The sequence below is a fragment of the Harpegnathos saltator genome, unplaced genomic scaffold (genome assembly GCF_003227715.2).
Source record: "Harpegnathos saltator strain DR-91 unplaced genomic scaffold, Hsal_v8.6 scaffold58, whole genome shotgun sequence".
Classification (NCBI taxonomy): domain Eukaryota; kingdom Metazoa; phylum Arthropoda; class Insecta; order Hymenoptera; family Formicidae; genus Harpegnathos; species Harpegnathos saltator.
The window spans coordinates 2,799,229-2,812,891 of record NW_020230404.1 but is presented as its reverse complement, the minus strand read 5'-3'; the positions used below and the strand labels follow the sequence as shown (position 1 = coordinate 2,812,891).

General features: G+C 39.8%; 4 protein-coding genes across 6 annotated transcripts; 1 reads left to right on the top strand and 3 right to left on the bottom strand.

Annotated features, from left to right (window-relative positions):
• Positions 1-1,293: 1,293 nt before the first annotated feature.
• LOC112589676 (uncharacterized) lies at positions 1,294-5,692 on the bottom strand. Its single transcript, XM_025303903.1, has 3 exons — positions 4,915-5,692; positions 3,423-3,544; positions 1,294-2,115 (listed from the first exon to the last, which is right to left on the bottom strand). Exons 1-3 carry the CDS (start codon positions 4,915-4,917, stop codon positions 1,920-1,922), a joined length of 321 nt encoding a protein of 106 aa, XP_025159688.1. The 5' UTR covers positions 4,918-5,692; the 3' UTR covers positions 1,294-1,919.
• A 183-nt stretch (positions 5,693-5,875) lies between these two features.
• LOC105187870 (transmembrane protein 267) lies at positions 5,876-7,898 on the bottom strand. 2 transcript variants are annotated; one of them, XM_011148974.3, is made up of 2 exons: positions 7,436-7,898; positions 5,876-7,128 (listed from the first exon to the last, which is right to left on the bottom strand). In XM_011148974.3, exons 1-2 carry the CDS (start codon positions 7,721-7,723, stop codon positions 6,799-6,801), a joined length of 618 nt encoding a protein of 205 aa, XP_011147276.1. In that variant the 5' UTR covers positions 7,724-7,898; the 3' UTR covers positions 5,876-6,798. The 2 variants fall into 2 exon arrangements, with proteins under 2 accessions (XP_011147276.1, XP_011147277.1); XM_011148975.3 differs by lacking the exon at positions 7,436-7,898 and adding an exon at positions 7,288-7,426.
• Positions 7,899-8,647: 749 nt separating this feature from the next.
• Positions 8,648-10,343, top strand: LOC105187871 (c-Myc-binding protein). Its single transcript, XM_011148977.3, has 3 exons — positions 8,648-9,025; positions 9,524-9,645; positions 9,897-10,343. The coding sequence occupies exons 1-3, from the start codon at positions 9,023-9,025 to the stop codon at positions 10,042-10,044; spliced, it is 273 nt and encodes a 90-aa protein (XP_011147279.1). The 5' UTR covers positions 8,648-9,022; the 3' UTR covers positions 10,045-10,343.
• Positions 10,344-10,575: 232 nt separating this feature from the next.
• On the bottom strand, positions 10,576-12,090 carry mgr (prefoldin subunit mgr). Of its 2 annotated transcripts, none has more exons than XM_011148978.3 (3): positions 11,886-12,090; positions 10,815-11,349; positions 10,576-10,729 (listed from the first exon to the last, which is right to left on the bottom strand). In XM_011148978.3, the coding sequence occupies exons 1-2, from the start codon at positions 11,967-11,969 to the stop codon at positions 10,861-10,863; spliced, it is 573 nt and encodes a 190-aa protein (XP_011147280.1). In that variant the 5' UTR covers positions 11,970-12,090; the 3' UTR covers positions 10,576-10,729; positions 10,815-10,860. The 2 variants fall into 2 exon arrangements, with proteins under 2 accessions (XP_011147280.1, XP_011147281.1); XM_011148979.3 differs by having other exon boundaries at positions 10,594-10,739.
• Positions 12,091-13,663: the final 1,573 nt, after the last annotated feature.

The following is a 13,663-nucleotide window of genomic DNA, read 5'->3' as shown; positions in this document are numbered from 1 at the left end:
CAAGCTGTCCCGCGAGCTTTAAATGCGATATTCAAGCACCTGTTGTGCTTTGAATTGTAAGAGCTAATAGCGATCTATTGCGATATTGAGTATGAAAATCCTGCGATACGTGCGTTGATATTTGTTCGATTTTCAACGCAGCTATTCTTTCGATGGTGAAACATATCGTCAGCTGCTGCTTGTAGCAATCACGATTGAGCAGCATAAAAATTTAACCTCTCTCTCTCTCTCTCTCTCTCTTTCTCTCTCTCTCTCTCTCTCTCTCTCTCTCTCTCTCTCTCTCTCTCTCTCTCTCTCTCTCTCTCTCTCTCTCTCTCTCTCCGTTTCTCGATGAATGAATCGGCTAAACGCATAGTTGAGGTTAACTATAACTTAAACTATAACATCACCTCTGAGAGGTAAAAATAACAAGTAGTGTATTTTACAGAAAAATAATCAATTATTCATGATTTATTACAATTATTACAATTATTACAATTCTCTCTTTCCCTCGTCCCCCTTCTCCCTACTTTGTGTACATATAAATATACATCTCAGAGAAGTGAAACATTTTTATTTGCGTTTTGATTTAGTTTGTACATACATGTTACCCTGATATGTAGAAATTAAGATTCGTACGGTAGTTTTTTAGGTCAGCTTTCGACTTCATCAAATTGAATTCGTTCTTTAGGGCTACTCGTCCATATGTATTCTTTTTTATAATATCTATACTACGGTGTAACAAATAAACGCTAAATTCTTGTAAAAATTTACGTTACTGTCGATTCGTTGAGGTCTTTTGTGCGATATAAATAATTAGTTACTTTTAAGTAGTTATCGATTAACTTAATGTGGGATTATCTTTGGCATCGCACATTATTATAATTATGTTATATAATCATTTATATATATATATATATATGTGTGTGTTTTTGTTATATCGATCTACAGGGCAGGTAAAAATGTTATCGCGTGTGTCAAATCTATCGAGGAATGAACAGGCCGAGTATGTTTTATTCATTGAAGAAACACTGTCGGTATCAGGCATAATAAATGCGCGAAGAGTTCTTCGGAAGTTCTTCTCTCAAATCTCTTGCAGTCTTGCAAACAGTGCAGTAATTTTGGAGCATCGTCTGTAATTTCGCTGCGACGTAAAAAAGTATATACAGTGACATCTATAGAATTTTCTCCGATACGCAAGTTAGCCGTATCGGCGACTCGAGTGGTCGATAAGCGTAAGCGGTAATCAAAACTGTGCACACAACATTAATATAAGAGACACTCGAAATAAAGAAGTAATCTTATTTGTATGTGTCGTCTCTCTTCGTCAGAATTCGTCAGAATTTCGTCGCTGTGCCTCATCGTTTTAGCTATCGCTTCGATCAATTAAATTCGAGAGATTTTGCGCATGAGCGAAAATCAACGTAACCAAGACGTCGCGTTAATCGCGTCGTAGAATCGCGTCTCGATTTCTGTTAATTAGATCTTAATTTCCTCACAAATCGCACACCTGTACGTCACAGCCAAGTATCGCGGGCGTGAAAATATTCAACACATCATTGAGGATCATTTTTACGAGTGTCGGTCACGAGATCAATACGATTCTCTTCGCCTACGATACGGTTATCCTGGTTGCAAAAGGAGAGAAACAAAGCCTCGATTTGAAATGACCTCGATTTTTAGTCTGTCGGTAAGAAAGATTGAGCTCGTGCATCTGATTCATTTCGCGATAAGTTATACAACAAAAACCTATTTAGACGTTAGAGAGTAAATATATATACTTCACATTAATAACAATTAACGCAATGACTTAAACTGAGGCGATAAATTACTTAATCTCTAATCGATCCCATCAGTGGTCGATTAATCGGCATGAGTAAACGCGCGCGCCATTGTTACACGACGCGCTGAAGAGACGCGGCGTCAGTCTGATCGATGAATTAGAATTTCGACCGTGCCTCATGATAAGTCCCATACTGAATGGAATTCTTGCTCCTGCCCAACTCCTCGTCGAAATTGTCGGCCCCGCTATACATGGAAAAGCCACGACGAGACAGCAATTCCCCTGGCACGATTGTGGGATTGGTGTAACAAAAGTCCGCCATCATGTTTGTCTGCCTGTTTAGTTGGTTGGACCTAGATCAATGTTCAGTTTCAACTTTTCGGCGATGGCGATAACTTGCGTCGTAACGAGAGGAAGAAGGATGCTCGATAGGATTTATCCTATCGGGGAGGGGGATACGTCGAGGAATCAAGAAGAGTCCAAGTGTTTTTTCGAGATTTTTCGTGTTGAAGCGATTCAGAAGAAAAGGAATCTGCGCGAATCTGCGTCTTTGACGCAGATAGCGAAAGTTACGGAAAAGTTACATTCGATTCACACAAGCGAGAGAAGGAACGACGCTATCGAGAGGAACTCGCTACAGATTTACGTGGAAATTAGGAATTGTTCGCGCGTCTAAAATCAAGGTGACTTCTCTCGCCGTCTTAATGCTCCTACCTCACATTCTTGGACGAGATAAGCCAAATGATCGCATCACGAGCAATAAAGATACGCTATCAGCGATCTTGTCGCCGACCAGGTGACTCACAAATGAAACGTCTACTATATTGCCATTGTCGCGATAGAAAAACGCGAAAATTCCGCTCGGCCTACACAAACGTGAGCATCCTTTCGCTTTTCTTTTGCCGAACGAAGCGATTGGACGAACGCGTTAGAACTCGTAGTGAGATGTCGAACTGCCGTGTCTGGCGTTTACACTTTATACGTACAACAGTAATCCATGGGCAATACCCATGATTGGGTGATTGAAATTACATATCTTTAAATTTACTAACGAGCTCATTAACGATGAATCGACCGATGGCATCTCGGTCATTTTATCGATCAATTCTTCATCATCATGGTGTGATGTTTCATCGATAGATAGATATTGTAACATAAGAATGTAATCCTCTTTTTCTTTCGAGGAGCAAGGTACGAGTAATTTTATAATAAAGAAACGTCGAGATTGAGATTACTGTGATACGTAAGAAATCGTTATCAACATAAGACGTTCATCTTACGAGAATGTTCCACCGCGTATGTGAAAGACGACATTCCGTGCGCGATAAAGTCCTAGTGAAATATCCGGCTGATGTCTCGATCGGTCAGTAATATACAGAGTAATATATCCATCCACGGTATAATTTAGCTGCGGAAATTTTGAAACGCGTTACGCGAGCGCGGAGACGCCCGTGATATTCTCAAACGCGCGCTTTCACCGAGAGGCTCGAATATCGCTCGAGTTTAAATCCGAATGTTCCCGTAACGATCATATTCGCTCGAGCATTTTTACTGGAGCGATATTTACTGGAGCATTCCAGTCGGTAATAACGCCGCTATCGAAGCCTTCCTTCGATCGTCGCGTGGACTATCGGCCAAGCTAAGAACAAGCGATACTTACCCGTCCCGAGCTAATCGATTTACTTTCACGAATAGCACGGCCACCAAAATGAAAAGTAAGATAAGCGCGCCGGCGGCGATACCACACGCAATGTAAAAATATAGCGTCAAGTCGGCAGTCTCCTAGAAAGAAGAATACAAAGTCACTTTTTCTTTTGGAGCAAGAGAGAGAGAGAGAGAGAGAGGGAGAGAGGGAGGAGAAAGGGTATGTTAAACAGCAACTAACCCGAGGATTTAACAGCAAAACCGGAGCGAATCGAATTAATTATTGCCTACTTATCTGCTTATTACGCACGAACGATGTCCGCTTCCTCGAAGGGTTTCGCAAGGGCGCACTCGCGACAAGCCAACGTTCAGCCCGCGCGATTGCGTCACCCAGGCACCAAGCATGAAAGCACCTTCCGCACACGCGTCGTCATTTACACGGCGCGACTGATGAGATTCTCTCAATAAGAATTGATCTCATGAATATCTATCGCGCGCGCGTTTCATCGTTTACGCCATCCGGCCTCGCGTACGCATTGTTGCATCTCTAATAACGAGGCCTGCGAACGGACGTGATCGATTACAACGCCGTAGCGTATACTGAGATGTACAACCGTGTAAACACTTTCTACCTCCATTCCACAGAACGGGGGAAGAACGGGCGAGAACGATCTGCGAGAAGGGAATCTGCGATCGGTCGCGTCCTTTTCCGCGGGCTTTGAACTTTTCTTCTGGAATACCGTTCTTATCGAAGCGGCTCTAAAAGATTAATCGACAAGTGCGCTTTTGTGTCATTCTTCATGGAATCACACAGCTATCGTCCATTGAAGGAATATTTACTCATCGATATGGAATTATTGATGTTCTATTCGAGATAATATCGCGGAGCCGTGTGCGTTCCGATTCTAATAAGACACCTGCATCTCTCTCTCTCTCTCTCTCTCTCTCTCTCTCTCTCTCTCTCTCTCTCTCAATATCGATACGACCAGCGTTATTTTCAACTAATCTCCCTGCCCAAAAATTGCGACTCACGCGACTCCTTGTACCGTAAACATCCACCGTAAGAGATATCGCGTGTATTAGTGTGTGTATGTGATGGTAAAACATTTCGACCGATTGAAATTAATGCGTGACAGAAAATTAAACGTTCAACGTGACTCACACGAGGCTAAAGTTGGATGGAAGTCGGAGATGCACCGAACGGCGGCAGCTTCGCTTCGCCGCGAAGGCTATGTATGATCCTTTTCGCGACAACTTGTCTCGCGTAAACAACGTCTACGACGAAGCCGTCTACGAAGCTGCCGACCACTAACGACGCGACACCCGCGCGCTAATTCTAGACGTTCGCGCGCGGCAAAGGACGCGGGCAGGAACTCCGCAAGGAAAAACATTTCGCGCGCGTGTTTCACGCGAGAACGACTCTAGCGAATTCGGTCAAGGATCGTCCACGAGATCATTCGAGACATGTAAACAATGCAAATGGGAGAAAATATCTAGTGTGTACTTACCATCGTGAGTATAGCGAGCGAAGCAGAATCCGCGAGGAGAACACACACCTGGCGCGCGCGCGCGCGCGCGCGCAGGCCGTCCGTGTAAGATGTCGCGCGCGCGCTTGCTCAAGATATCAAGATATCAGCGCGTTATCGCGTTCGTCCGCGTATCTTTCGCAGCACAATGGCATCGTAAATCCCGAAGAATTTGCCGAGCGCACCTCATGGAGCCCTACTGAGCATTTCGCGCTCGAAAATCATCGAGTCGAGACTCCCTCAATTTCGACCCAAGAAAGATCCCGCGAGGATTCACTACGATCCGCTTATCTACGACGACGACGACGACGACGACGACGCGCGACGAAGGAAATCGTGACCGAGAAGCCGCGAGAACTCGACAGGTGTGTTTGTGAGAAAGACGGAGGGAGAGAGACGGCCGCAACTCTTTTCGCGTTATCGCGGCGCGATTAACGACAAACACAAAGTAACGAGTCGTGTCGCTCGTGCGGGACAATGCGCACAAATGCGGGAAAGCCGGCTAGTCAAACGGATACCAAGCGACTAAGTGTGGTGAAGCAAAGCGTGGTGGTGTGACGCGCCAGCTAAGCAATGCTGGACGCTGATAAACCCCTCCAAAGCGATCACAGCGTGTCGCGCGGGGATGTGTGTGCACGCGCTGCCACTCGCGCGACGCACCTTTGCGCTCACCTGCGCGCGGGACTTGGCGTGTGCCGCGAATGTTTGCTCGCGATTTTGCCCGTCTGTCGACGTTTTCATTCATTCGTTCGTTGCGTGACGTTGCGAACCGACATTATATAAGAATAACATAATAACGACGCGCTAGATGCGTCTGGTGTTTCGCTGTAAATTTTGATACTGCTTGTATAAGCAGAGGAGACTTGACGTACTGGTCAAGAAGGTACTGGGAATATTGTGACAGAGAGAAGAAGGAAGGAATAGACAGATACTGCAAAACGTGTCGTATTCCTTGTATATTTTAGCAATAATAGAATATATATCGACGTACTTTGGTTCTTTGTGTTCATCCCGCTAAAATACCGCCCGAGAAAGTACCGTTTAAAATAAATTTAATCTTTAAAAGCCACCTACCATTAAATATCACTAATTTTTCTTATTATTGTTTATAATAATAGTAGTTTATATTAGTATATGCGAAAATTTGGATCTGTTTTATCATAATGTTGCCACTACTGATAGTGTGAATAAATATCTATAAAATTAGTACTGTCGGTGTGGTTACATTTTTTTTGACGAGATCAAAAATTTGCACGGATGAAATTTTCATCTATGGTCTTTAAAAGTTAAAAGAATATATATATATATATATATATATATGCACTACGCTCATTATTTAAATGTTATCTGGCTGTTGAGTGGTTTCGTGATGTTCTTCATGCTCCAAATATTGTAGACGATGGTATGTCGTGTATATTATCGATCGCAACATTGAATTGCTGTTGAGTCGTAGAGAATATCGGCGCTTTGCATAAAAATGGACAGTCTATCGACTCGTGAATATGCAAACGTGGAGAACAAACGTGGGACTCGCCTATAAGTTGTGCTCGAACTTCGTTCCATTCGTTTGCAATAATTTAGCGACGGTATAAAAATTCTTTCAATTACTCGCTTGTTTTTTGTTTTTTTTTTTTTTTATAAAAATTAGATATGACTTTTTTGTTGGGTGAGCCAAATAGAAAAAGACTCGTATATATCAATTTTATCCTTAAAGCTTAATTGGCTCAGTCGAGCTTTAGTTGTCAAAGACAGTTTCCATGTGACAAACACTTAGAGTAGTTTTGCACATAATAAATTTGTACTTTTAATGTCCGACCCCAGTCAGACTGTTTGCATATAATATATAAATGAGAGAATAAATCTCTTTCATATATCAATGAGAGTAACATTATCGCTACTACTCTCTGCAAAAGTATGTTGATACGAGAGCCAATATAATAGGTAAGGAAGGGACATGCAAAGACTCACGTATAAGTAGTAAGGAAGTGGACGGGTGGATCCAAAGGGACAGAACCACAAACCTCTCCTGGTACCATCTCGTATATGATGACTCAAGAAGGCAGCTAGTACTATCCAGGAAGCTTGCTGCAGCTTTAGGGAATGGAATACACTGGAGAGTAGGATAAGAAATATCCACAGGACGATAGGAACTGTAGTGCAGTGTAGGAATGGTCGTTTCTCCAAATGTGTAGCATCCTGAAAAATATATGGTGAATTTTGAATTGAAAAGAAACATCATATAAGTAACATTTTTTAACCTCCTATATATGTACACACACACACACACACATGCATAACAACTACACACCTACACAATTTCTGTTTATGAAATTTACATTCTTCACCATAACTTACATCCTTCACATTCTTAACCATTCTGATCACTATGATCATTGGCTTTTTCTCATTAATGTTCATTTCTCAATCACAATATCGTTTTTGGATCTAGAAATCAAATCAAGTCTCTTTCGCGCTACAGTACTAACTCGTATTCATTACTCACATGGATATGCCAACTGTGCGCCGCGATAAAGTGATCCAGATCGATGAAGGATGATAACAGGAAGCAAGAAACTATAGCATATAGGTTGCGTACGATGGATTTTCGCGAGAGGACGACAACCAGCATCCACGTGAGACCGCCTACCGTTGCGTGCGTTGCGTTGTCAAACACCGCGCGCTCCGGCGCGCTTTTGCCATACTTGAGTCCGAGGTCGCCAAGCATCGAACAAGCGCCGATCGCGCACGTCAAAATCGTGCGTAGGTAGATCTCATGCTCGCGACACAACATTGTGCGAGAGCTCCTGATTCTCCGAGACCTGTCGCTGACCTTGTCAACGATCGCATGCGTCGCACGCGATCCTTTTTAAAGCCCGAAGACTCTCCGCAAAATTAAATATCACTGCTGATATTCCGCCATCTTGGCTATACGTGTGTTACGCGCGCGTACGCGACGCGTCACATTAGGCCTAGCGTTCGTTTTGTCTGCACTGCTGAACTGGTGCAACAGGTTGAAGTGAGAAAACCTATGTTTGTCTCACTTTAACTTAATGCACTAGTTCAGCAGTGCATACAAAACGAACAGGCCTATTAATGTTAATGGGTAGCGGGCGAGACGGTGGCGACGGTGTTCGAATTTAAAATTGGAATTTTCCAATTTCAAAATGACGTACCAATGAATTTCAGTTTCGCCCTAACAAACACAGAAGAACAGAACTAATGTGCTGATTCAGGCGATGTTACAGGCGGTAGTCACATTTTCACGCTGAAAACGTACGAGACTGAAATTCGCGAAAATTATGCTCGTATTAAATACGACGGTTTGAAAACGCGATTGCCAACACATCTTTCTAATCGAGTATGTATTGTGCGAAGACACAAGAGCTAAGTGTATGTAAAAAGTTATATGTTTGAAAAGGTCTTTTTTCAGATATCCAAAGAAACTTAATATATTACATATCGAGAACTGAACTTATTTTCTAATGTCAGTCGTTGCATTTTGTGTTCTTTTTGAGCTGCGGTTGACAGCCCTGATCCCCTGACTGAGCCTAACGTTTCTGGCTCTGTACAGAAGATGCGACAGTATTTGCATGAGACAAGAAGCAACACGATCGCCAATCAGCTTGGCGCTTTCCCGTAGGAGAGAAAGATTGATTGGCTGGACCGCAATCTCTCTGCACTAAGCCACACTTCGTTACAGAAAAAACTTTCGCTTCAGCGTTGGTACTAGTTGTTCAGTCGTATGTGTCGATCTTTGAGTGGAAGAAAGTGATCGGAGAGCAAGAGACAGAAGAGAAGATAAAAAAAGGAGCATCTCTCAAAATTGATTCTTATAAACGTAGAGCAAACACAGCATCTAAACGGGCATCTATTCTCGGAAGTCAGACAAAAGGAAATCACTACAAGATTCGCTCATAGAAGCGTATATTGCGTTATCGCTGCCTGTGCTTCGAACTCTTCTTCATCTCTTGAGAACGCGAAGTAAGAGAAGCAAACGTAGACTGTGTCGAATCTTCCTCGACTTGAATCTTGAAACAAATCTTTTTACTTGGGACAAATCTAACTGAAAGCATAATCAGACCTTATCAAAATGGTAATTATTTAACTAAGAACTTAATCGATCGGTTTAGTGTGTCACTCTCAAAAACCAACTTGGTTCGAACCGTAACTTTTGGTTCGCGTATCATTTATATGCGTCAATATTTTGTTTATGTAATGTCAATTGTCTGAACCGTATTACAGCTTACTTAAATGTCAATGTCAAGATTAACACGTCTGTTAGATTCGCGAGAGTGCCCGAAGTATACGAATTTCGCTGTCTCAACACGATAGAGGCATTATAGCTATAAAAAAATGTCAAAGGTAATCGATGACAATCTTTGGTACGGTCGTTGTATTTTCTCGCCTTCTCATTAAAGATCGAAAGTGCTTTTATTATTCTGCTTTATGCGATCAAGCCAGAAAGCCTAATATGTTAACAGAGTCATTTGTCCTACAATTAGTTCATATTTAGCACTATATCTTCTATAGTTTTGCTATGCATTAGTTTCTGCTCTTTATTTTGTATTTAAACATTTATCCGTGCTTACAGCCAATTGATATCAAACGTGAAGAGTTCCGCAAGTACTTGGAGAGATCCGGTGTCATTGAGGGTCTCACAAAGGTTCTGGTGATGCTTTATGAGGAACCAGAAAAACCAACGGATGCTTTAGAGTATGCCTTTTTTATCACTGATAAATATCTGTCTTTAATATTTTATCATATAAATTATTCTATGAATTTTCTAAAAAGAAATATTTGTCCATGTATCATATTATTTTTTATTATAATATTGATTTTACTTCACTCGTGCTGTCATATGAATAAAAATAGTCATCTTTTGATTGAATATCTATAATTATGTTAATTACTAGAAATATATATATATATATATTTATACTTTTAACGACATCTATATTTTACAGGTATGTACGTAAGCATCTAGGAGGTGTTATGGAAGATACTTCAGAGGTTGATACCTTAAAAAAAGAATTGGATGATGCTAAAGCAAAGATTACAGAACTGAAATCAAAATTGGTAAAGTACGAAATAGAGGAAGCCACGGATGAGTAACCAAAATGAATGTTAAGTGACCACGGTTCATACTAGTCCCAGATGTACTGATTTTTTTTTTTTAAATCAGCCTGACAATGTGCCTTATTCTTATAATGAAAGACATTTGAGAAAGTTAGAATATAAGGCAAATTACCAAACTTTTGTGCAAACATTCCATTATTCATATAAATTCGTTTATTCAAACTTTACACCTAAGATACATAAGCTTAGTTTTTAGTTCTCGTAGAAAAATTTTTCTCTAAGGAAAAATTTATTGTATGAAATCTACTTAAGTCTATTGTTTGTACAGAATAGATCTCAATGTTCAAATAAATACTTCTTTTACGTTTATTATATTACTTGTATTATTCCTTATATATACATCTTTACCAATACTTGATAATTTTTATATCTTAAGGCTGGAGATATTTTCTTCTGTTTAGATTATATATATATATATATATATATATATATGGACAAAATCCAAATTGTTCAAAGGATAGTAGGTATTATAGAAAATGTTAGTAGTCAAATTACAGAAAGTTTGTTTGGAAATCCAAATGTATTTATAATAACAATGTACATAAATACTTTATTGATGTATCAGATTTATAATCAAATAAGTTCCCAAGTCTTTTTTTCCAGCAACTTTAATGGTGTTTTATATCCAGAAATTTTATTTTATTAATTTATTGTAAGTACCCTGAAATGTGCTAGTGCATTATTAAAACTAATATATATCACATTGAATGGAATATATTAAACTTTTTAAATCAATAAGAGATTACCTCCTGGGTTTTAGGCAAATTTTATGCAAGAATAAAATGAATTATTTCATGTTGGTTTAGCTGCTTGTCTGCGCTTCACTTCCCAGTTGTAAATACGTGCCATATTCACTTCCATAGTGGTAAACTGATCTCGGACAAAGTCTAGATCATGCTCTACATATCCTAAATTTCTCTTTGCTGCCTCAATATTCTTAGTCAGCATTTCTTGCGCATCATCTAAGGTATACTCTAGCATCACATTAGCACCCAGCCATAAACATACTTTATCTGTAGGTGGTATGATTGCTTTTGCGTAAACTTGCTCAGACAGTAGAAACTGCGTTTCTAGATTGTGGCTATTATTCTTCTCAATCTGTAACTTTTCAATCATTTCTAAGGATCTTTCTAAATCTGGTATCTGTGCCTTCAACCGTCTTCTCTTATTGGCCAGATTATATTCCATAAATTTATACTTTCCATGGTTTTCGTCAAACTTCCTGAGTACTTTATCGACCGATTCATTTTCTGGCTTTGCCATAAAAGCCTCCACATCATCCTGAAATATTGCAGTATCCAATCATATGAATGACCATTGGGACTTTAATAAAAACAAGGAGAAATAACATTTGATGGATAATCTTATCAAATGATATAAAGATAGATACAAAAAAATTTTGCAACAAATTGTTTAATTGTATAAAACATTTTTAAATGTAAACATAGTATGGGAGGGAGAAAATGATACATGCTTTCTTTTATGACCATATAAGGTTTGAGTGCTGGTCGAAATCTTGACAATCAATCAATATATATATATACACACTCCCACACACCATACATATATATATATATATACACGTATATGTATAAATTAGAAATTTAATTGATAGAAACTAGATAAGAGAATTGGCTTTCTAATATTTTTTTATTAAGACCGGGATTTTCATAGAACATTTGTAGAGAAACATCAAACGAAAGGTGTAAAGGTTTGTTGCAGAACAGTTAAATTAAATTTCTTATTGATTCCCATAATAATTTAGCTTTTAAAAATGTATCCGGCCTGTAGATTATCCGTTAATAAATTATCCTTACTACAAAATCGGCTTCTGGTATGCCAGCATACGATTTTTTATCTTTACCCAGCTCAACTTCCACTTTATTGTCACCGTCTTCCATCTTGAACCTCTTAGGCTAAAGTATCGCAGCGCTTGAACTCTACTGCGGCTAGTATATCATTTGTCGCATTACCAGTCGTCGAGCATGTCGATTGGTCGTATAAGGATCGTATAGGGACTTTATAAGAACGCTGAAGGAAATTTTCGATATATATTTCAGAGATTATTTATTCAATAACTCTTCCTCCTTTCGATAGCAAAATATTAACCTGTTACTATGACACAATAAGAAGTACGATCTAACTGTACAAGAATATTCTAATATCATACTATAAATTTGATTTGTCTATAACGACAGTGGCGTCTCCAACGGAAACTTTGGAACTAGTAATCGATTTGCTGCACTTGTTCGTACCTGCTGACGTACTGATTGGCACCAGAGAGGAACGTGAAAGCGGCCAATACGGCGTTTTCGGCGACACCGACTTTCCGCACTGGGAAAGGGCGCCATCTACATCCATTTTGAGAGGAAAACTACGATATTACATCCACTTTCAGGTTTCGGCGGTAAAACCTGCATGTGGTGGCACTTCGTGCTACATCCATTTTCAGGCGGTTTATGTCCGTGCTACAACCATAATAGCGTACTTGACAAGCACGGTCTCGCACATTGTTACGTGTTTATTATAACATGAATTAACATGTTAACATGTGCAAAGAAAAAGAATTGACATTGTGTGTGATTCATATCATGAAGATCGTACGAAGTGTCCGGTAATTAGCTGCCAACCCGAAGTGTGAGGGTAGATTGGGTTGAGACAAGCATAAAAGTCCCGTACCATTCTGCGAGATTCGCAATAATTATCGAGTTATTAATGACAGAAATCTGAGGAGTAGGTGCGCGCCGACATAGATGATTGGAGAAGCGTTGCAGCTGCTCAGGCCGCAGCGATCATGAATCTTTTCCCTAGCGTGAACTAGTGAAAAGTAAAAAAACTTCTATGAATCAGTGAAAAACGAAAAATTTCATATGAATTTGTGAAAATCGAAACATTTCACACGACAACTGAGTCGTTCAACATGGCAGTTGCGTTCTGGATAATTCTTATAATGAATATCAAAGAAATCAAAATGATCAAAATAATAAGATCCGTGTAGTCCGAAGGATATTACGTGACACGCAAAATCCGTTTGATATAATATCCAAAGAAAATGTTTCAAAATATGTGTGTATCGGAAGATATCAAAGACTATCAATACAGAAAATAGGCCGAATATGTATGTGTGTATGTCTCTTAGGATTGCGCGACGTGAGAAAATTTAGAATAATTTTTTATGCAAGTTCGCTTATAACCTACGTTTATGTTAAAAGCGCTTCTCGGGAACATTCCGCTCGAGGGGTTAGTCCGCGATAGAAAGTTTCCTGCGACCGGAGGCCGCTGTGGTTTAAAGTTAAATTGCAGCAAGAGCATTATGTTATCGAGCAGCCCCGAGACGGGCTGCTGTCATCCGTCCGTGACGCCTGCCGGGCGCCTTTGCGATTATCGGCAAATTCAGTTTTCTCGATTGTTCGCGCGATTTCAAGTGGCCATAATATATGGCGATAATACATGGCAATATGTGGCAATAATATATGGTAATAATATACGGCAACAATATATGGCAGCAATATATGGCAATAATATATGGCAATAATTCATGGAATATATTTTTCGTTCGACAAAAGTCAATGCAAATTTGCGGCATGCACAATGT